General features: G+C 37.9%; 1 protein-coding gene across 1 annotated transcript; it reads right to left on the bottom strand.

The window, feature by feature from the left end:
• Positions 1 to 1,996: 1,996 nt before the first annotated feature.
• On the bottom strand, positions 1,997 to 22,399 carry LOC146486204 (uncharacterized). Its single transcript, XM_085099176.1, has 17 exons — positions 21,525 to 22,399; positions 19,384 to 19,497; positions 17,845 to 17,956; positions 17,317 to 17,384; positions 16,638 to 16,708; positions 16,448 to 16,530; positions 15,040 to 15,117; positions 14,030 to 14,120; positions 13,230 to 13,355; positions 12,921 to 13,010; positions 11,686 to 11,776; positions 9,684 to 10,208; positions 8,168 to 8,854; positions 7,129 to 7,272; positions 6,506 to 6,612; positions 5,761 to 5,853; positions 1,997 to 4,375 (listed from the first exon to the last, which is right to left on the bottom strand). Exons 1-17 carry the CDS (start codon positions 21,994 to 21,996, stop codon positions 4,271 to 4,273), a joined length of 3,057 nt encoding a protein of 1,018 aa, XP_084955302.1. The 5' UTR covers positions 21,997 to 22,399; the 3' UTR covers positions 1,997 to 4,270.
• Positions 22,400 to 22,971: the final 572 nt, after the last annotated feature.

The following is a 22,971-nucleotide window of genomic DNA, read 5'->3' on the forward strand; positions in this document are numbered from 1 at the left end:
GTTTTTAGCTACATGGTAATTGTCAACAGTCTATTTATCTTCTACTTCAGCACTTTCTTCATCCGAATCACTCATTTCTTCTTCTTGTACATGTAGCTCTTTAAAAACATCTTTCGTGCAGTCATCGAACTGTGTGACAATATTTCAGTAGCAATTGATTGATTTGCAGTATTTCCTATTTCTATTACGTAATTGCAAATCGTGATTGTAAATCAATCGTTATTTAAGAGATCATTCAATAAAAAACGGTTTCCTAAGTCCGTCTTTTGTCAATTTTCGCGAAATTGAATGCCCTAAATTTTTCATTTTTTTGCAAAATCGCGAAAATTAATGCTCGCGAAATATTTGTGTTCCAAATTCGCAAAATTAAGTGCCCGCGAAAATTAGTACGAATAAGGTATATGACGACAGGTGCAGGCTTTTAGATTACAGGACCAGGTCGGACAACGGCTTGATAGGTTGCACCAGACCCATCCTCGGAGGCTCAGAAGTAGAAAGTTAAGTCAGGGGGAAGTCAAAAACGGGTAAGTCCAACGTTCAGGTTCGTTCGTTCTTGTAAACTGACCCGTTTTGACTTCCTCCCGAACTAACTATCTGCCGCTGGGTCTCCGAGGATGCTCTTGACTGGGACAAAAATCAAAATAGAAATGCGTCATTTTTCTTTGAGGTTCTTGGGAACTTCGAGACCTTACGATACAGCCAACAAAATGCGCCAATATTTCAGCAAACGTACAAGGTAGTAGGAGGGTATGACACCGAGAAAACGGGAAGTAGAAAGGTCAGTATCTCTTTTTATACTGAATTGTTGGCAGAAAGCCACCTGGATGGTGCACTTTATATTTGGTTAAGGTGGGGGTACATATGAATTTGGATGGAATTTTCAGAGGTTCAAGGAAGGGATAGAAGAAAGAAAATGATTTTTGGAACACTAACAGAGAGTTGGTACCCACGCAAGAGCACCCCAGGTTGCTAGTGGACTAACTTGGTATCCGTCTATTAATTATTAACTACAAATTCTAATTCTAAAACTTCACTAAATCTTCAATATTTCTAATTTCTCTTAATTTTACTACTCTTTTAAAGAAAAACTATCTCCTCCCAAATATACCTAAAAATCACCCCAAAATTTTCAAAACACCCCAAAACATTGATTTGTGTAATGATTATAGGGTTTTTGTATTGCTTGAAATGCGAACGAGATATTTCCGTTGAACCGATTTTAAGCGGCGTGAAAACGGCTTTCATGTAGACCCCCGCCTTAAGCCTTTCCCCCTTTTTGGCCATTATTCTATTTCTGTATTCTTTTAAGTACGCCATATGATTCTGCAAGTTATTCCTGAAATTTGCCTTTTATTCCTTGTTAAAAAAACAAACAAATAAACAAAAGTGTTTACAGTGTAAGGCTCGGTTCAAACGTCGAACTTTTCAACTTTTCGTGGGTCGAACCCGATGTAAATGAGCAAAAGCTGTATTAAAGACAGATGACCACTCGACTTTGTTTACCCTGTATTTGCCCCTCGCTGCTGTCAGTTTCTCAGTAAAAAATGAGTAGTTTTGTGTTAGCATCAAAGGTCAGAATTATTTTGCACTATGTACTAATTTTTCAAGAAAACATAAAAAAGTGAATCTCACGTTTGCCGTAAACATGATACTAAGCTTAAATCTCCCTACTGTTTTTGTTAATTTCCTTCGATTTTCCTGTTACACTGGAGTTGCAGCATCAGACCAGCTTCAAGATAATCTTCCGCTAAAGAACTTGTTTGCAAATCATCAAAAGATCTGTTTAGAAATTGAAAATATAAAAACCCACAGCGGCTGAGGATGGTAGATTAATGTCCTTTTGTGAATTGAGTGAAGCGACGGTTTAGGTGACGTCATTATCCAAATTTCTCCCTATTATTTTTTTTCCAAGAAATTCCCTAATAATGTGGGTGGGCTCGATTTGGGTGTTTTACACTTTATTAGTCAATCAAACAGATCAATAAGCTAGTCGAACTAAATCACAAAATTGTATTCAAAATTCATTTATACATTTATTAAAGACTTCTCATCTCAACGTAACGTAAAAAAATTACCTGTTGTGGTTTGAAAATTTTCAGACCAGTTTAATTCCTAGCTTCCTTTGTCGCAAATTCATAACCACAAGCTGATACAAAGGAAAAATAAATCAAAGGCTCTTGTGAGCCAACTCGTGAATGAAGTACTCGCATCAAACTACACTCTACAAAACCCACCAAGTGACAAAAACCCCACATCGCGACAACTCGTTCATTGCGCATGCGCGCATTCACGAGTTAAAAAGGAAAGTGGTCTGAACAAATTTAAACCACATGTCTAAAGGATTTAGACACCAGTTGTACACCCCTCCCCTCCCCCCGATAAGATGCTTATCTACCAAAGGTTACACACTTGCACAATGTGTAAAGTGGGACAATATAAGTTGACGACATATAGAATTCAGAATTTATTATAAAAGTGCAGTGAATATCACTGTTCAAAAAGTTACCTTAGTAAACTTTGCAATTCTGGTGAAGACTTCACTTGGATATTTACAAAGAAACTAGTAATAATATTATCTACGACAAAATTCCCTTTCACTTCAAACTCCCAATAATGTTGATAAAATGCCAGCATTTTGTCATAAGTCATTTCCCTTCAAACAATCAAACTAGTTTTTGAAATAAGTTTTACAATATCCTTTGTTAAACTTCCAAATCCACCTCTCTTAAAATGATAAATACAGCAACTCATTTCTCTAACAACTTAAAGTTCCCTACAGCACAGGTTACCTTCAAACAAACAGCATTTTCTTTCCCACCCCTCCCACCCAAGATACTGATACAACGCCAAAGGGGGGTCAGTAGTCCCCTTGCACTAACAAATCACGTGACCTCCATCCCCTTAACCAGTGAGTGGAAATTATACTCATATTACTTTAAAACTGGAAGAGCAAAACAAAGCTGTAGTTCCTCCTAAATTTTTTAAAAGCAAAACAATCAATGAGAGAGAATCCGCGAAAGTGGCGTTCTTGTATTGACGTCACAGGTCCACTATCCCTAGTCTCCCGCCTTGCGCGGTTTTATACACACCCGGAAGTGAAATTTCATGTCTTTGACCGCCTCAAACGAGGGGAAGAAAAATCGATAGCAAATTTATTTTTTTCGATTTTCATATGAGAACAAGAAAATTCGATCAAGCAAATAAAAAAAAAATCTGTCATATACACTTTAAGGTATAGTGCTGAAAAGTTGCTTTCATAGTTGAAAGTGAATAAAAGGATAAAATTACTAGTATCACAGATACCATTCTTTCAAAAGACAGCAAGCAGGGACAAATGGGGATGGGAGGGACAAAATGAAAGGAAAATAATAAGAACACGTCTACGTGTTTCTGAGGGATGGGGGTGGGGCAGGGGAACCTTACTCTCTTTATTGTTATTTTGATTCCCTTCTCCCTTCCTAGATGCACAGGCAAACTGGACAGGTTGCGAAGCAGCCAACTTGGAAATTATTTTGAACAGTGTGTATCGAGTCCAAAATCTGCTATGTGATTTAGCTCAGATGTCATTGTTGAACAGCTGTCTTCAGCATAAAAAAAACTTTAAAATGCTTTTACAGGGCGAACCTGGAAAGTTTCAACACTTGACGTATTTCTGAAATGTTAACTCTGTTTATATATATAGAACAACCAATCACATTCAAGACAAATTACATGCAGCAAGGCTAATTATTTGCTGTGGTTGTGTTTTAGCATCTGATTGATTGGTGTGCAATAAATATTAAAATACAATAGTCAAATCAAAGTGCCCACACTTTTCTTATTTGCACAATATGACACAAGATCAGCTTTGAAATCCCCTCAAACCTTTTTGTATGGGTGTTATAAAGTTCTAGCCTTTTTTTCAGTTGAAATGTTCTTCTTGTAAAAATCTTCATCTTAATTTACCCAGAGACTGAAATACAGTGGAACCTCTCCTTACGGACACCTCTATAATACGGACACCTCTCTATTACGGACAGTTCCCTTGGTCCCTGAGAGACCGAAATCCATATAAAGCCTACCTCTCTAAAACGGACACCCTTGTAATGCGTACACTTATCCCTGTCCCCTTGGTGTCCGTAATAAAGAGGTTCGACTGTAATATACAATACCCAAATGTCAGGTATGGGATCACAAACTTACAAGTATTATACAAATGGATATAGAATGTGAGAAGAATCTGTATGTTAGTATCATGAGCAGACTTGTTGTGGTGTCGTTCCTTTCCCTTTTAATTGGAGAATCTGCGGTGCTTCCTTGAGGAATGCGATTTAAAGTGGCTATGATGTGAGTGATGGTTTTTTGACAACTGCCGAGAAAAGCGATCCTTGAAGCCCTGTAAACAAAAACAAAACAAAAAATGATCCACTAGACAGAAAGAAGCCCCACAAGTGAATTTTTGGTTTCCACATGAATTGAGAAGTCAACTTCACTCTTCTTTCTGAGTAGCTGCTGATACAGTTAAGACTTCATCTAATTCATGCAAAACCTTTGTTTCACTGGTCACAAATTCAGTTGCTTGGTTCCCTTACCCATTGAGACTAGGTGCCTGTGCCCCAAGAACCAAGCACAGGCACCTAGTCTGAATATAGCTTTTGTTGGTGCCCAAGCAAAAAATTTTGGCACCGTGCCCGGGCACGGGCACTACCTCCAAGGCTAGTACTCGGGCACCATTCCTGGGCATGATCACTGGTCTGAACAGGATTTTGTCAGTTCCCATAAATCTTATTCCAAAATGGCTTCCATTTTAATATTCTTTTGTTTGCATTCAAATCAGCCCTTCTTGCCTCATTTAAGGTAAAATATTCTTTTGAATTTGGAGCTTAAGAACGAGGTAAGGAGGGCTAATTTGAATACGAACAAAAGAATATTAAAATAGTAGCCATTTTGGAATAAGGTCTATGCTTTTTCCTCGTGCCTCCCCACCATACAGTAAAAAAAAAAATGGTGGGTGCTAAATTGATGAACGAGAACATGATTGTTCCTTGCATTGGGCAACAGGGCACAGAGCCCTTGCACGGGCAACTCGTCTTAACAGGGCCTTACAGATGCTTTCCATGTACTCAATAAACAATGTTTCAGACAATCACATACATGTATGATCGCTACATGGAATGATGAGTTGACAGCGTGTATTTGAAAGAAAGGGGAAAAAGTAAGCCAGCATTAATGGTACATCATCTGACTAATGATTACCTAACCTAGGGTAATCACCAGGCCCTGGTTGTTCAGAGAGTGGATAGCTTTATCCAAGGGATAAGTGACTATCCAGTGGATAACATGTATAATAATTTTATTATAAAAAAACTGCATCATTGTATAATGCCATTCCAGGGATTTGATTGGCTTAGCAGCCATGGTATATGAGCCATTACACCATGCCCAAGAAATAGCAACTATTAAATTGTCTCCTCGTTGTTCTTGCAAAGTGAATTCAAATCAGCAAGATCTAACAAATAGAATATTTCTTGATTGTTTTTAATAAAACAATTATTCCACTCACACTTGTTGGATTTATAATGAGATGTTTATAGCCACTTTGGCACTATGCACATCATTGGCTATCTATCATCTCATATCCAACGTGTGCTCCTGGAATAATTTTTGTTTAAAATTAGTTGGAATACACATTATCCGCTGGACAGAGTTGTGCACTCTTTGAAGAACCCTGGTCCAGAACATCTTGCCCAATGCTTGTTTAGTTTCAAAGACACTGTTTACCTGCTTTGTGTTCCGTTTATCATGCTCTCGTTGGAATAGATTACCATTGTAATGTTTCTCTCTGGTATCTTTACTCTTCTTAACTTTTTTCTCCTGCATTAACAAAACACACATCAATGCCCAATTTAATGCACATATCCTTCGTTACATATCGAGTTTGTTTAGACAAAACTTTAATTTAAGCTTTTTGTGCAACCCCATGGAGTGCTTCTTCAAAAAAAAAAAAAAAAAAATCCAGTAGTGAAAATCATGCTGTGAACACAACATTGAAGGTGGGAGAGTATGTGCTATAATTATGGTCAAAATGTGATGTAATGTTTAAAACACGAGCAGCAGTGTTTTATGGGGATTTAAAACCACGAGGCGCAGCCAGGTGGTTTAAGACCCGATAAAACATGTGCTGCAAACTTTTTGAATGGCTTCAAAAATATTCTTGGAAAAGCATGTGTCAAGACAGTTCATAACAATTATGCTTTTGGGAATGTTGGAAATTAGCATATGAGAGAAACATTAAACACCGCATAACAATAAAGGAGGAGGTTTTATCAGGTTTTAAAACCACTGCACATGATGTTTTAGCTACCATTTGATAGGTCAATGGGCTTATGAATTATTAATGAGTTATTTGAATTATCTCGCAAGTTTTTCAACAAATTATGACCGCGGTTCTAGCCCCTCTGCAACATTTTACACCATGGAGCTTGTTTCCTGTTCCCTATCCTTTATTAGCCAGATAACAGCTTACCTTTCCTCTGTCGTATTCGTCGTCCCATGAGTCTCTTTGTTGTCGTTTCCTCCTTGGTTCACCAACACTGCTGTCCACAATGTTTTCACCTCCTTCCCATGATGTTACTGAAGAAGTTAAGGTAAACATATTAGTCAAATGATCCACACTCAATTGAGTTTCCGTGGCATGAAAGGACTGCAACAAGGCTTATGGCCAGAAACTGGGAACTTCTTGGGAACATAATCTGACATCGATTTACATGCTTGGGTTTAAAGCAATTAAAAACAAAAAGAATAACAAAATATTGTTAAGTTTTAATTCCTTCATAGAACAGTTTTCAATTGAGTGTCGAAAGTAATTGCATTTTTGCTTTGGTTTTGCATTACTATGCTCTGTGATTGGTTAACAAAACTCGTGCCACTTTCTCAACCAACAAGATGTAAAACCAAAAGCAATCGTGCCTTGCTCGCATGTGTTTCCTGCCTTTGACGCCTGTTACACGTATTTGCTTTGAATTCTGATTGGTTCATTGCGCTGTTGGCACCTGTTGTGATTGCCCAGAGTAATTACATTGGTTTTGGCTTTACGACACTCAATTATCAAAAACCGCTCTATCTAAAGTAGATCAAGTATTCCCCTACCTGAACTGCCATATCCATGGAGACCTTTGCCATCACTTAGCAACTGAGTAACAGTAGACGAATCTCGTGACCCGTCCCAGGTTGCCTTTCGAGCATCACGCTTTTTCTTCTGATCATCGTCTTCATCATCATAGATAACTGGAACTGAAATATGACAAAGACATTCATTTAAACTAAAAACTAAGTTTGTTGTACATGTACACGGGCAATGATGTAACTAACAACACTACATTTACAATTTAACAAATGAGAAGCAATCTCATTTTGTTTCAAAATATCCTAACATGCTTCCACTCATTCAGTTCCAGTTTAAGAGTGAATCTGGACATCTTTGGGCATCCTCAAACCCTCCAAGCAGGGGGTCCAACAAAAGTCCCATGGAAAGCAAAGGGCAAAAAATCAACTGCAGGCAACAGAATCAATGACTGATGCTGCAGATGATTTTTAAAGGTTTGACAATTTGCCACTTCTCTCTACACAACATTTATTCTCCAAACTAAACATTGTAGAACAGTCCTAATGTCAGTTCAGAGGATTTACGACAACACGATAGGGACCTTAAGCAAACAAAAAATGGCATGACAAGGAAAACATCAAATTGAATGTAAATATAAAATTATGCACCTTATTTGAACTTACTCCGCAATTATTCCATCTCATCCAACTTATACAGTGTGACCATACTATTCAGGAACCAAATTGGTATGTAAATGTCACATGAATTTGGAAAGAGAATGAGTCATTCACCATCATGATAACAATTTCTCCATTAGAGTTTGAATTCAGACATTTCACAAATCAATGAGAATGGCAAAGAGATGGAACAAAATCTATACCTGCACATACTGTTTCATTGTTTTCCTTATTAAAGTCATTATTTTGTGACATGCTCATTCCCATTATAGATGCTAAAGGTCCCTAATATTCCAATGTTGATGATGATCCACTTTACATTCTCAACACCTGTCCACTTGACATTCTACTGACACTGTAAGGAGAAGCTAGATGTTTATCAATAGGATGATTCAGTTTTACTCACCTCTGGTTTCAGCTGAAGACTCTTGTGAGGCAGATTCTTCTGATTTCCTGGTGTCTCTGCTGCTAGAGACTCGTTCACTACTCGAGCTGGAACTGCTGTCATCATACGACACTAAACATGGTCTCTTGCTAGCTGTCGTTCCATCCTCATCCTCACTGCAAGCTTTGTGTTTCCTCTTGAGTTTTTTACTTTTCGACTTCTCCTCTAAGATGTTTTCTTTCTTTTCTTTCTTGTCCTTCTTTTTCTTTTGTTTCTTCTTCTCATTGCTGTCGCTCTCTGACTCATCAAGTCTCTCGTACTTTTTCTTGCTCTTTTCCTTCTTCTTTTTCTTCTCCTTTTTGTGCTTCTTTTTCTTCTTTTTCCTGTCACTCTCCTCAGCATTCACTTTCATGTCTTCTTCTCCTTTCTGCTCACTCACATCTTCTTTGTCTGTATCTGTCTTCCTTGAGACTTGCCATCCAGCATGCTGTCGTTCTGGGAGCCTGGGTCCCGGTGTGAGAACAGTCTTATCAGTGACTGTCCATTCACCTGTTTTACCCATCATGCTAGAGGTGCTACTAGTGTCTGACATAGCTGATGACGGCGACTGCTGGGGTGGCAACACTCCCGCTGGGGGAGGGGACATGGGGCCAAACTGTGGCTCACTAGTGGTCTTGGGAGTTACCTTCCATGGGGTTGTAGCTCTGGCTGTAAGGCATTATACTCTGAGTTAGTTCAGTCATTGTATAAACAAGAAATGCTAAGAGATTTTCAACAATGCCTTCCGAGGTAAGAAAAAAAATAATGAACATGACATAGATTGTAATATTATTTTATTGTAAACATGTGATTTGTGGCATCCAGAAAACAAGTACTGCAAAATGGCGTCTAATTTATTTCAAAAATATATAAAAATAGATAAGGGTTTAGAATACTAGGTTCTAAACCAATTACACCAGGTCAGCATAACAAGCCTCATTTGTTGTAAATATTAAGATGTGGTCACTGTGCATCATCCACTTTAATTATTTCGTGCAAAATTTCAGCAATTTTTGAGGAACTTTCTTTTTCATGTAAAATCATTACTTACATGATTGTCCCACCGAGCCTCCAACCTTTATTGTGTATGTGTTTTGTTATTAGGAAAGTTGCAAGTTACAGGAAATATGGCTAAACACTTCAACACTTCCAAATAGAAAGAACCAATATTATTACTGATAATAACCAGCACTGGCTCAGAGATTAAAAAGGAGAGATTATAGATCTCCCCTCAGAATAGACAACATTGGACCTCATATTTATTGTTATTCAGTAGGTTCCCTTGATTCAGTCAAGTCTTGAAAAGCAATACTACAACTAAGGTAATTATACTTCAATGGTACTTTATTCACAAGCTTTATAATTAGACCAAAAATGTGGCAACAAAGAGGGAAAGTTAGTTACAGTGAAGCCAGGACAAGCATTCCCTGAAAAAGCATGACCTTGCTTCACTGCAAAACCCAGCTAGCAGCAGAATTGAACATAGCAGGTAACTTACTCGCAGAGAGAGGTGTTCCCTTTCCTTGCGCCACCGGCCTGGGTATAAACAGAGGCGGGGGGCGAGGTTTCTTAGATGGAGAATTCATCTTCTCTTTTCCTTCCTTCTTTAGCGGAAAGCTCTCAACCAAAGGCTCCTTGAGTTTCTCTTTCTCATTGCCATCAGGTTTGGCTTCTGGCTGTGCGGTCTCTGACTTGGCAACGGTCTCGGGCTTTTTCACAGAAGGAGCGATTGGAGACTTGGGATCAGAGTGAGTATTCTCTGTCGATGGACTGCTCAACTTGTCTTTTGCTCCACTCTTCTCATCCTTTTCTCCAAGTTTTCCTGCCTCCAACTTTGTCTTGCTCTGGTCTGTGTTTAGTCCTTTGTTTTTCATGGGAATAGTGAACGTAAACTTGGCTCTCTGCGAGGGCGAAGCCAATGGTGTTTGCTTTGTTGTCGGAGTTGCTGATGTTTTGGTCATGGTAGAGGTTGTCGTTGGGGTACGGTGGAAATGAATCCCTGATTTGACAGGAGTTCCAACATCTAAAACATATACAATGTAATTGTGTGAATGTCAAGTCTTGAGATTAGCCAACGATAAAGACAAGGTTTTGATAGAGCAGGAACCTCCTTTACGTCCCTTAGTAGTAGTTACTTGGTAACTTATTACTCTTCTATGTCAATATTGCTTACAGAGACTTTTCTCAACCTAAATTCGCAACATATTTTGCTGCAGTTATCACCATTTTATTTTTCAGAAGTGGTGGAAAATAGAGGACATGGAGAAGAATCTTACAACAAGCTGGCTGGCTGGCTGTCTGGGTCCAAACACAAGAAATACTGTACATGGTCAAATGAAAGAAAAGCTCCTGACTAGATGGTATAAGGGAGGCGGTGTGGCCAACTTGTTAGGATGCTGGACTTGTAATCCGGAGAGTCCGGTTTCTAAGTCCTGCTCTGACCACTAGTTAGAGCAATTGGGCCAGTTATTTAAACAGAATCTAACTTAGGCCCCACCTTAAGACAACCGGAGCACCTCCAAATCTGTTTATAAGTGGTTTGTTTTAAGTACAGTGGAACCTCGATTTAACGAAATCGCTGGGGACCGGCCAAATTTGTTCGTTAAATCGAGGGTTCGTGATATCGAAAACCTCGATATAACGAACTTGAGGGGAAACAACCAAAATGTTTGTTATATCGAGGTCATAGTTAATGATTGATTTTCAACACAGGTGACTTCTGTCACGCAATTCAATGCAATTTTCGTCACCCAGAAGTGCTGCGTTTTGAGATGCAATTCATTAAGCATGGTGGCTTTCAGTAGCAATTATTTTCACTTTCACGCAGCTTTTGTTTACAAAAAAACGACACTTTCAGAGTGTTGATTTGTTCAGCGTTTATATTCTGTCGCCTGTTGACATTGTAATTTGTTATATTGAGGTAGATTTTACGTTTGGGCTTCCGGATTATGTTCGTTGTATCGAAGAATTCATTAAATCGAGGTTCGTTATATAGAGGTTCTATTCCATACAATTTACTGTAACTTTGGCCAGGACAAAGAATAGAGGTTCATTAAATCGAGGTTCCACTATAGATAAATAGTGTTCTAGTCTGGAATGCAAGCCTTCTTGTTACCATCAGCAACAGACAATGTTTAGATATGACTGTTGGCAAAATTGAAAATGGCTTAGAACATGGTTTTGTTAAACACCATTGAAACTGTCTTTTTATAACTGACCCATTGTTTTTGGGTGGCCCTGAGTCCTGACTCCTCAGCCATGATTGTAAATAAATAGCCAGCTCATTTGCCTCCTTCCAGTTAGAAATTTTTAACCAGTTATGTTTAGTTTGGATTATTATTTTGTTTCTGATTGTTTATTTTAAGTTGGTGTCTGTGAACAAGTTTGGTGAAGCTAAGAGCACTTCCAAAATAAATGAAACATATAGATGGTGTCGGTATATCATGCACTTAAAACAATATACACTGTATTTATTTTCATTTAGTTTCCGGCCATCTTACCATTCTGTTGGATGACTTTTGGTAGATGTTCTTTTGAAGTGACAGGTGTCTTTGGCATTGATGTAAGGTTTGGTGAGTTTATTGAAGGGGACTAGAAAAAAAGACAAAAACAGATGCTTGGATTATTCCTGACATGAGGAAAATGTTTTCAATCCTTGTTCTAGGAAACGTGATACAAAAAGACAATATCTCATGTATCTATTGCTGTTACTGGCTGCTTGACAAATTAGTTTATGTAATCAAATGGTGACAAGTGAAATAAGGAAATAATTTCACGCGCGTTTTGTTTTCAACTTAAATTTTGACAAAACGCAAGTGAAATTATTTCCTAATTTCCGAGTATACCATTTAAATACCTTTTAATATCACGGGTGACAAATTACATTCACAATCGTGGTCCATTCTGTCTTGTTTACACACACAGGCAAAAAACCGCTCGAATACTTTATCCAACTGCTCAGGACGAACCGTCTCAGGGTTTTTCTCAAGGCCATTTTCATCATACCAGTTCTCAAAAAACCCTCAACCAGTTAATTGTGATCTTTCGCGTATTTAGGTTTTCTGTAGCGTCTTTTAATGCCATAACTTCTTTCATTCCTAACATCTTTTAACCTGGACGCCATCTTGGCACTGAGATATAGGAAACGTTGCCATAGCAATTTTGTAATTTCACATATGAAATTATAAATTAACGCTGCAATTTCGCACCAAAATTAAGGAGTAATTTGTCACCTATGATATTATACATGTAATACTACAAGAAGTATTTACATGTTAATCACTACTATGAACTACAGCTTTAGACATGCAGTACCTCAATTGAGGTGAAAAAAATTATCCCACAGACCTTGAAATGACCAATCAATGGTTGGAAATCAGTCAGTGAACCAATATCAACTGTTATCTAAATATTATTTATACCCGGTAAGTGCTAGTTATTTAAAATTAATAATTGAATGGGAGACAAAGATTGGTATTAGTCAATTGAGGACCACTCAGCAGTCAAAATATAAATTTTCTTAAATCATATTCAATTTGATTGCTATTGGTTATGATAATATGGGGCTTTGTATATAATTGCTGAAATTATATCCTGACAGCCCTTTGTTGATTTTTTCATTATTACTGTGGCAACTGAATTGACGACCTGTCAAAATCCCATCCTAAGGTTTTAAATCAACTCTTTCGTAAAAATGTTCAGTTGCAGAAGTACAAAATTATTGAAAAAAATGTACCTTCAAGTCTGGTTTAGAAGATGCAACTTTGGTATAAAACAACAAATAAGCCTGTTGGGAAAGCACAGCTTTCAGAGAAACTTGGCGAACCTGGTAGGAAATAAACAAAGTACATTCAATTATACAAAATAGGTATCTGGCCAACAAACTCAAACCACATATGATGCAGAGTCTGGGAATCGAAGCCAGGCCACATTGGTGGGAGGTGAGTGCTCTCACCACTGTGTCATCCGTGCTCCCCAAGTAGTTTGCTGTTTCATAAGTAAAATTATGAAATACAAAACATTTAACTGTAAACATTGTACTTACAATAGAGTCATTCATCTGGCACCAAATGCCATTAGAAGCTCTGATGTAGGAGTAGTAATGACCCGAGTTTGAAGAGTAGCCAGAGTGAACCAGTACTGCATACAAACGATACTTTACAGGGGGGCCCTATTAAAGAGAAATTTGAGAAAAACAGGGATAAGTTCACAATGGTGCTGCCAGGTGTTGCTAATGACTGAAAAACAGAGCTGGGAAAATAGTATTGCAGACTTGCCAACTCTCCTGGTTTTCCAGGGAGTCTCCAAGCATTTCATCAAAGCGCCTGGTCTCCCAGTTAGAGCACCAAATCTCCCGGGAAATACCTACCGAGGCCTTTTTCAAATATTTTAATTCATGTCGTTATTTTCGAGATGTTAAAAAGGTAAATAAAACAGTGTTCTGTGTTCTTATTTGAGGTGTTCTCGATCAGAAAAAGTAAAACAGAGCAGCCAAATTGATATATATCTAACCAGTATTGTTATTGGTCTGAAATAAACTAATGGATCCCCCCCCCCCCCACTGAGGCTCTTCGCTGTTGCCGATATGGTTCTGCTGGGAGTGCAGAACAGATAAAAGTTTTACTCTTTGGGTGCCCCTGAAGTCAGAAGATTTCTAGATGCCTCCAGATTTTTGTACTCCAGGGGATGGCAGGTATGGTATTGGGGCTGTGTGCCATGTGAATTTAATTTTATTCTAAAAAAATATAAACTTTAGTTATTATAAAAAACTGACCAATTTTAGAAGAATGGTGGAAATGGTCTGGAACTGTACGTGCAACCACAGTATACCACATTATTTCATACCTGGGAAGTCATATATGGCCTCAAGTTCAGATGTTCTGTGTATTCAACATGCTTTGATATTTTCCCACCAAAAATCTGATTGTAATCAAACCTGACAGAATACAAACAAACAAATAGAAAATAATTACACAATTGTGGTTTTGTGACAAAATTACCACCAGGTAACTCTTTGTCTGATACTACGTATGTAAAATATCAAGACAAAGCACTTACAATGTGTAAATTAGCTAGATCAAAATAATGTTCTGAATTTTATTCAGTGAAACGGCATATAAAATAAAGAATTGAAAAATTGTCAAATACTTGTGAACTGTTCGTGGCTAGTCTGACGCGGCGTTTCGTCTCGTCTCGTCTCTGAAGTGTCTCTTGGCCAAGACAAAACACCGCATCAGACTAGCCACAAACATTTCACAAGTAAAATAGCATATTGTAGAGATATTAAACTATACTACAAACATAACACTGTTTAATGAATAAATTTATTATACTGTGTGTTGACCAATTTAGAGAAGATTTCCTCACTGGTCATTTAAAATTATTGTTTCACAGTCAATATTGGGGAAATTATTAAAGCAACAATGACAGCGACAACAATAGCCTGCTGGAGAAGATGCCTTTCCGGGTTTTGTTTCAGCCACCAAGTGAAATAAAAATTGGAAAAGGCAACAAGAGTGCCACAAAACAATGGGTACAATGAGGAAAACCAATGCAAACAGTGTCAAATGGCTAAATTTAACATTTTATGTGGAGAAAGTGAGAGCATGATTAAAAATAATTTATAATCATGCTCAGATCTTAATTTATACACTGTTGCTACCAATTTAGATCCTGGATAGTTCGGCCACATTGTTCAAGTTGAATGAGTTCGTATAATCATGACATTGTTGTTGTAAATATGTGAACTTGTATTTTCAATTTTGGCAATGCTTGACATCTTGGTTGTGTAAGTTTCCTATTATCAGAATTAAAACCACATAAAGGATCATTGAAAATTACCACTGTTTCCATACCTCTTCAGTTGTAACGTTAAGATGTTTGGAGCATGGTGTATTAGGAACTGTTTGTGAGCGGGAACTTTCCTTTTACACCTGAAAGGAGAGTGATAAATGTCAAGCTTCTCCCAACCTCATCAATACAGTGACAAACACACAGGCAAAGAGAATTTTAAAAATCATCAATTTAGGAATTATTTCAAACACAAGAACTGGGCAGCAATCAGGGCGACTGACATTTGAAAATAAACAACACTCTTCAATAGAAACTGTATCTTGAACATTTTCAAGTGTGATCCTAGGTCCTTAAAAGAAGATACATGCCATTGCATGGAAAAGGGTACAAACAAATAACTACGGAACCACTAGGTGAGGGTGTTCTTCAATCCCGCCATCCTGGACAAAATTTTCCCTCAATCCCGTAATCCTGACCGCTGTTTTAGTCCAATCCCGATCCCGGTCAGGTCATAATTTGTTTTAAGCCCCTTACCTCGGCTTTTTCAGTTGGATGTAAATTCCCACTGCAAATCTGAGCACTGATCTTAGCACTGCTTTTTGGTCACCGAGAAATTAGTTGTAAGATTATTTCTTCTATTTCTTTCCACCATAACGACGACATAGTCCATTTAAAACGTTTTCAAAGTGTCCTGCGAATCACGTCAGTCAATAAGTCAGTTGGCAATTTCTTTTTAGAGCTTGTTCTTTTTCCTTTTTTTTTCTTTTTTCTCTCAATTGAATGGTGATGGGTGCCTTTCTTATCACGTTGATCCTTGGAACACGTTTCAGTCAAGGATAATGGCCATCAAAGTCTGAAGAGCATTGCTACTAATGTACCACAGCGTCGGACTGCAACAGATCTTTGAAAAGGTGACAGGCCAAACACGACTCCCACTGGTTACTTAATGTACCTTAGACTTCTTAATTAAGTGCTTTCGTGAGAACGTTTCTGAGAGATTTTCCTTTTTGATCAAAATGTGGTGTGATCTCTCTGTTGACCTTTTGATTTTTATCATGAAGGAAACTACCGAATTTACCTAATGGAGGTTTTCTTATCACTCGCTAATTTTTTCTCTCGATCGGGATGGTGACAGCTAGATTTTCATTGTATATGTTCGACATAATCCTGATTATGGCTCCTGTTGACACCTGACTTCCCGGATCTCGTTTCTTTAGAGTAACATTTCCCGCACCCCGGAGTTTGTAAAATCGCTAATTCTAATCCCGAATATCGTCGCTCTTTTCTGCTACAACCCCAAATACCGACCTTTAAAAAAGCCAAATCCTGGATCCCGAAAAACCTATTGGGGACCCTACTAGGTTGCTGCTAGTCAAATACTTAACAAAAAAAATGACTGTCTTGTGCTGTTTCAGGCCCAAACACTAAAAGATCATTGGGATTAATTAAAACCAATGGATTGAACCAAACCTTGGACACATATAAAGGTTGTCTCCATCCAACAACTCCTGCTTGACAGATCTTTGAAGTGCTTTTTCAACAGAAGGTGCATGCTACAAAAAATGAGATTTAAATCAATAAAAAGTAAGTTTTACAGCATAATTTATGCTCTCTGCAGTAGTATAGCTACAGTTGAACAGGCTGGCTTGAAATCTCTTACCTTGATATCCAACATGATATCCATTAGCGGATCAAATGTGTTGGAATTGTTCTTGCACTTTAAGCACTGAACTAACAGCAAAAGAAAAACCACAAATACGTATCCATAAACCCTTGAACATACATGTACACAGTTTAGAAATGAAAGACATAAAATGGGCCGACATGGGGAGGGGATGTGGGAGAGGACTGGACTAAAACAAACCTAAACCACTTAAATGTAAAACAGTCAAGATGCCAAGACATGTTAGCAAAGGATGTGAATTTCAATTATGCTACAGTAAGACAGAATAATTTCCACAACAAGGGTGTATTTTTACTAGAAACTAGAGATCCTTTTTTCATTCAAGGGGTCCGCGATAAACTATCTCAAATTTTCATGCAAAACAATGTAACATTACCGTGAGCGTATTTCAATGGTTTGTTCCACACTGAAGAAGGGTTATATACCCAAAACGTCTGTGTTTCTTTCAAAACCATTTTTGACACTTTTTGATAAATTATTATTTTCATATCAATCCTATCTGATAACATAACCTCAGTTGGTGAGGTATGTGTGATGTGTTTGCAGTGCTGGCACAAATCTTGTGCAACATTTTCATTTGCAGCAGTCTCACAATGCTGCACCGTAGGATAAACCCTGCACTGTCAGCACCAGTGTCAAAATGTCTTTTTCCTACCTTGACTTCTGTAATATCCTCCAAACACCTGGTGCACCATTGTGGTCTGTTTAGACATTCTATCAAGTCTATTATCAGAACAGAAACAATGAAAACAAAAAATGTAAAACTAAACACTTGAAACAAGGAAGGATAAAATGCATTCAACAACACACACTGGATTTGAGTTGAGACTCTTTTCAAGCACACAGTCACGTGCAGGTCAGCATTTATTACATGTGGCGCATTATGCTATGGAGTGGTTTCAATAAGAGTAATAAAATGATGAATTGGCACCTACAAAATATGGCTAATGTAGAGAAATGGCTGATACATGGAGGTTTAAATCAACGGTATCAAATAAATGAAAAGTGAATCGATTTTTGTAACTTTGTGAACTTAACTACAGCAACATTGATAAGAACTTTATTTGTTATTCTTTTGATGAAATGGAATGGTGTAATGGGTTATCATAAATGTCATTGAACCAACAACAAACACAATAATAATGTGGACAATGCAAGAAGAAGTTCAACAAAGATCACTCACTTTTCCGTAAATCCTTCAGCTGCCAGACAGCTCTTCTGCATGCCATCAATCACGTATCTTAAGAATTCATGTGCATCTTCCTGATGGCCAAATCTTAAATGTTTTGCAATAACTATAAGAGAAAAAAAAATGTCAATAAGTTACACTCTGCATTGTCTTTGCTAATGGCCCTCTCACGGAGATGCGATCTTTATACCAGAAGGAAGTCATGAGTTACTTCATGAATCTCTATGACATTAACATCTATATTGGCTAGCTAACAAATCAACAGCAGTTTTCTATGGCCTGTACTCTTATAGACCCTTAAACTAGTAATAATCAAAGATTAGGGAGTGCATTCGATGATCTCAATTCCAGGTTCTCTCTCCTTTGCCAAGTTGGTAATGATGTCATCCGCCCCTGCAAAATCTGCGGGGGATGCCAGATACATGTCCCAAGATCCATTCATTCACCGCAGTCAACATACCCTGGTCCCAGAGGTTTTTCTTAATTTTTCCCCGCGTGAGAGAGCAGTCAACATTGATTGTCCTATACAATCTCAACTCCAATCTATATTAGGAATGCGTTCTTTCTATGTCGAACGCAATGACATCATAAAATGTTCAAAAGTCATGTGGAACTACCAAGTTCTGAACATTTTATGATGTCATTTTATGGTCCATGAGAGTATACCTTGACCATAGAAATCTGCCATTGATTTGTTTTTTTACAATAAGATGGAAAAAGTATAAACAGATTTCGCTTTATTTCCCTTCAAAAAACACATGCAAATTACATCTGACGTCATTTTCATTGTCAGTACTCTTATAGACAATAGCTACGAGCCAATCAGCACACGGAAACTTTGACAGTTATTGTAAAAAGTGCTTTGCAATCCTTGCAGGTATTCCTATCCACCAAGGGATATCGATGACTTCCTGCAGGCTCAACTCTTGCTGTCGGGAAAATCTTGCACTTTTCCCCAGGAAAAGGATGACCGACAACAGGGCATAACTGTGTTTTCTTTTCATAGCTCTGTGGCCAATTGTACTGATAGAACTAAGAAGTGGAGTTCCAAACACATGTTTTCCTGTGTTTAGAGATGTAAAAACTCTTCAATATTAGAAAACTTAGGCAACAACGACAGTGATGGCAAGACAACACACAACACTGCAAAACGATGGTTTTAACGAACAAAAGTGCATTTTAAATTTTGGTACATTGAGATTTCTTAGTCATCCTCCACAAAACAATGTGAAATGACCACATTCAAGGTTTAGTGAAGAACATAAAAACACAACGGGTTAATTTTTCATTGTCTTTCTTAAACTTGAACACCACTCCTATAAATTTGGTTTCTGGTTAAACAATTTGAAATAATAATCGCAAAGTAACACAAATGAAATGAATTGATCTTTTCAAGTGACGGTTTCATTGGCGTTGCCATCGTTACTGTTTATGATACAAAAGTTCCCTATTATACATATTATGTCAACAACTAGGACCTCAGGATCAGGGTACTAGTCTGCAAGGCTAACTAATCATTCTACACAAACTTACATTTAAGTTTCTGGATGATTGCCATAGGTTTGATGGCTTCTCCTTGATGATGACTAAAACTCCTCACAATATGTTTCTGCAGCTCACACAGCATACAAAAACCAACTGATCGACCTGAAACAAAAGCAAATTAATAATTTTATTTATTTTGCATTATTATCATATAGAGGTGATTCTTATTAACCAAGTAATAGTATAAAACTATGAATTTTTCTTTGCATTACAGGATTTTAAGTATTTTAAAAATAACAATTATTGTTTCCCAAGTAATTTCAATTTTTTAAACTTAATGTGTCTCTTTCTGAAAGATTTCCAGGGAAATCTTCAAGATTCCATTCAAATGCTGGACATTACAAGGAGAAATTCATATGTTGATATCATTCTCAGAAATACTGGTCATGTGTGACATAGAGTTGTTGTGGTTCAATTTTATCCTTGGTTTAAATTGTCTCTTCCATTGTTTCAAACTCATTATGATACATTTCCATATCATACCCAAGAACAATGGAAAATAAAATTTAAACCAAGGATAAATTCAAACCATACCAGACTGAATGTAAGAGCAAATACTAAAATGCAATGTAGCGAACTGACCAGTAACCAGTCCGAGGGTCCAGAACGTGACCCAAAAAGTCCATTCTTCTCTACACAAGATTATAAAAGAAGCAGGCCCTGTGCGCCAAAATTCATCCACCCCCAGAAAAGGCCACCACAAAATTTCAACCTCAAATAAATCCTCAATCTAATCTTAAATGTGTACGACTCTGACTTGTAAAAACATTAAAAATAAAACGTTTATCAAAAACTAATGAAAGACGTTTGGGCCGAAAATCTTCAGCCTTCGTTGGTTTAAAAAAATGACAAATAAGCAAACGCTTATCAAGTCAGAGTAGTACACATTTAAGATCACATTACGTCCATTCCTGACTGCAATTATTTCAGTATTTTTCATTTAATAAGTCCCCAATCACTTAACATTTTAAATTTAGGAAAGGTCCTTACACAACTCTGTCAGTAATATGCCTGAGTAGACCCACCCACCCCCCCCCCCCCCCTGCCAAGTTATCCCTATCACTATATATTTGTCATATATTTATAGATAATCTTTAGTTCCTTTGTAGAGTAAGGCGTATTTCAGCCGGCCCGGGGGCTGCAAAGCTTTTACTTCTTAATAAAGCTATCTATCTAGTATTCACGGTGACCCTGTACTTGAGTATACCCCGCCAGGTTACAACTACAACTGAACTGTCTTCAAGTGCCTGCCCCAAATTACATATTCATACTTTTAGCCAGAAATTTGAGAGACATGTCTGCTAAACAATTTATAAAAGAATGGTTTTTTTGTTCCAAAAAGTGGGCATCCAAGGTCATTTGGACACCCTTCTTGTTAAACCCTGAAATAAGATCAAATTTAACACTGGTAATGCTCTGCTGGACTTGTATTATTTACTGCCAAACACATCACTCTCAACCAGGCTTCCAGTTGATTCAAAAATCCATCATGCTGCTAGAATACTGGCTAATTATTGAGAGCAAAGCATGGCTCTATTCTAGGCATGGTGGCAATCAAATTTGCTACTGATCACCAACGATTCCACAAAATCACCAAGTTTTAATATAATAACCTACATCCTGGCCAAAACGTTCGGGACACTTGGACCTTTTTAAACTAAAAAACATGAAACTTTTCCCCTCCCCCCACCCCAAACAATGTTGAGAGTCAGGAGTCAGACATGTCTCGAAAATCTTGTACATTTTATCAACTTCAACATTGTTTAGGGAGGGTGGGGGAATTAAGTTTCTAAGATTCTTTGTAGGACCTTAAACTATCGGCAGTTGTCTAATTTCACAATGTCAAAACGTCAAGTGTACCGAAACCAATTGGGTTACACAGTGTAGCTAGGCAACATAATAATATTAATAAAGGACAGATTACTATCATCAATCATTGAGGATCGTCCTTTGTCTTTCCATAAGATGACCAAGTTTTGGTAGATAACAATCATTGACGATCATATGGATTTAACGTCCATGCAAATGTAAACATTGACAATGAGAATCAATTAACTGCAAGTATAATTTTTTGTATCAGACAGTTTCAAGTATAAGTAAACAATTCAATAAATCATAATAAAACTTACATTTCTCAGTGTGCGCTTTAGATGCCAGATAATTCACCAAAGGTGCAGTGTAGGTTAACACTTGGAGCACAGAGTTCAGAAAGCAAGTGTTACCCATGTTATTTAAACCAGGGCCTACCCTGCGAACCTGCTTCCAGTTTAACTCAACTTTTTCCACAGGAAATAAAACAACCTTTGGTGAAGGCAAATCATCATTTGAGTCTCTTCGTGCTGGAGATCGCAACGGCTGGGCCCCGTTTGTAAGCTTATATCCAGAAGACTGGGAATTCAAAGGAACGTATTTCTTTTTCAAGTTTTCGTACTGTTCGTCGGGTTTTGAAGCAGGCTTGAACTCTATCCGTTGTAGCAGAACTTTTTTAGATGAAGACACGAGTTTTGCATCAAGATCCGAAGCCAGTTTGTTGGCGATAAGCGAGTCTTTGGAGAAAGTCGTTGCCGGCGAGGGCATCACTTGTACAGCAACAGAGCTCATTTCACACGTGGGCTGGTTGTATCGTCCAACCAAAGTAACTTTCTAAAATTTATGTTCTCGGTTTAAAGATTAAGAAAAATACCATAGGTAATCCAGTGGTAGTAGTAACGTCCTACCCTCGAAGCTTCCTTGCAAAATCGTTCTTTGTTCAAGAGTTCGTTAAGTAAAACGGTTTCAATTTTCCCTTCGCGTATGTAAATACTGCTTCAGTGTGACGTGAATTACACCAGTAACAGAAACAGCCTTCCGCTTGAAAACAGAAATGAATCCTGCTAAAATATCATATAACGAGTCAGTGTTCGATAAAATATCTCAGAGCGAAGAAAATTCCATCAAGAAGGTAAAAACCGACGTAAAATACTATAAGAACTCTCACTCAAACAAAAAAATGGCCGCCGAATATCCCATCATCCCATGTGTGGTTGCGACCACGCGCGTGTTTACATTATGTACCAGGCCTTGGAATTTTGGGAATGTTGATTTTTGAGGAGAGGGGAATTAATAAATTTGGAATTCCGGAAAACCGGAGACCCCGGAGAAAAACCTCTCGGAGCAAGGACGAGAACCATCAAGAAACTCAACCCCATATGACGCCGAGTCCAGGAATCGAACCCGGGCCACATTGGTGCGACGCGAGTTCGCGCCGTCCCTGCTCCCTAGTACAGTCAACTCTCTCATAGCGACCACTTCTCGTAAGCGACCACTTCTTAAACAACCGTTTTGTTTCTCAGTTAAATACTGTTTCAAGAGCTCTCTTGTAAGCGACCACCACTCAATTTCTTAAGAGACCGCGACCACTTTTTAGGCCAGAAATTACACATATTCTTTTGTTTTCTGTTTCCGGTAAGCGAACACCGAACATAACCACGTATGATTGTTAGTAAATAATTACTTAGAAGTGACAAAAGTTCAATTTTCAATGACGCTACTCCGGACTGCTGACAGATAATAACAGTTTACAGACAGAGAAGATGG

The sequence above is a fragment of the Pavona decussata genome, unplaced genomic scaffold (genome assembly GCF_977016875.1).
Source record: "Pavona decussata unplaced genomic scaffold, jaPavDecu1.1 SCAFFOLD_21, whole genome shotgun sequence".
NCBI lineage: Eukaryota > Metazoa > Cnidaria > Anthozoa > Scleractinia > Agariciidae > Pavona > Pavona decussata.

Excerpts from the sequence above, each read along its gene's own strand:
- LOC146486204 (XM_085099176.1), bottom strand. The coding sequence starts at position 21,996 with ATGAGCTCTGTTGCTGTACAAGTGATGCCCTCGCCGGCAACGACTTTC. Across the intron at positions 17,385-17,844 it reads GCTGAAGGATTTACGGAAAA|ACTTGATAGAATGTCTAAAC; the intron begins GTGAGTGATCTT and ends TTCTGATAATAG. Across the intron at positions 10,209-11,685 it reads AAAAGTCATCCAACAGAATG|ATGTTGGAACTCCTGTCAAA; the intron begins GTAAGATGGCCG and ends TATATGTTTTAG.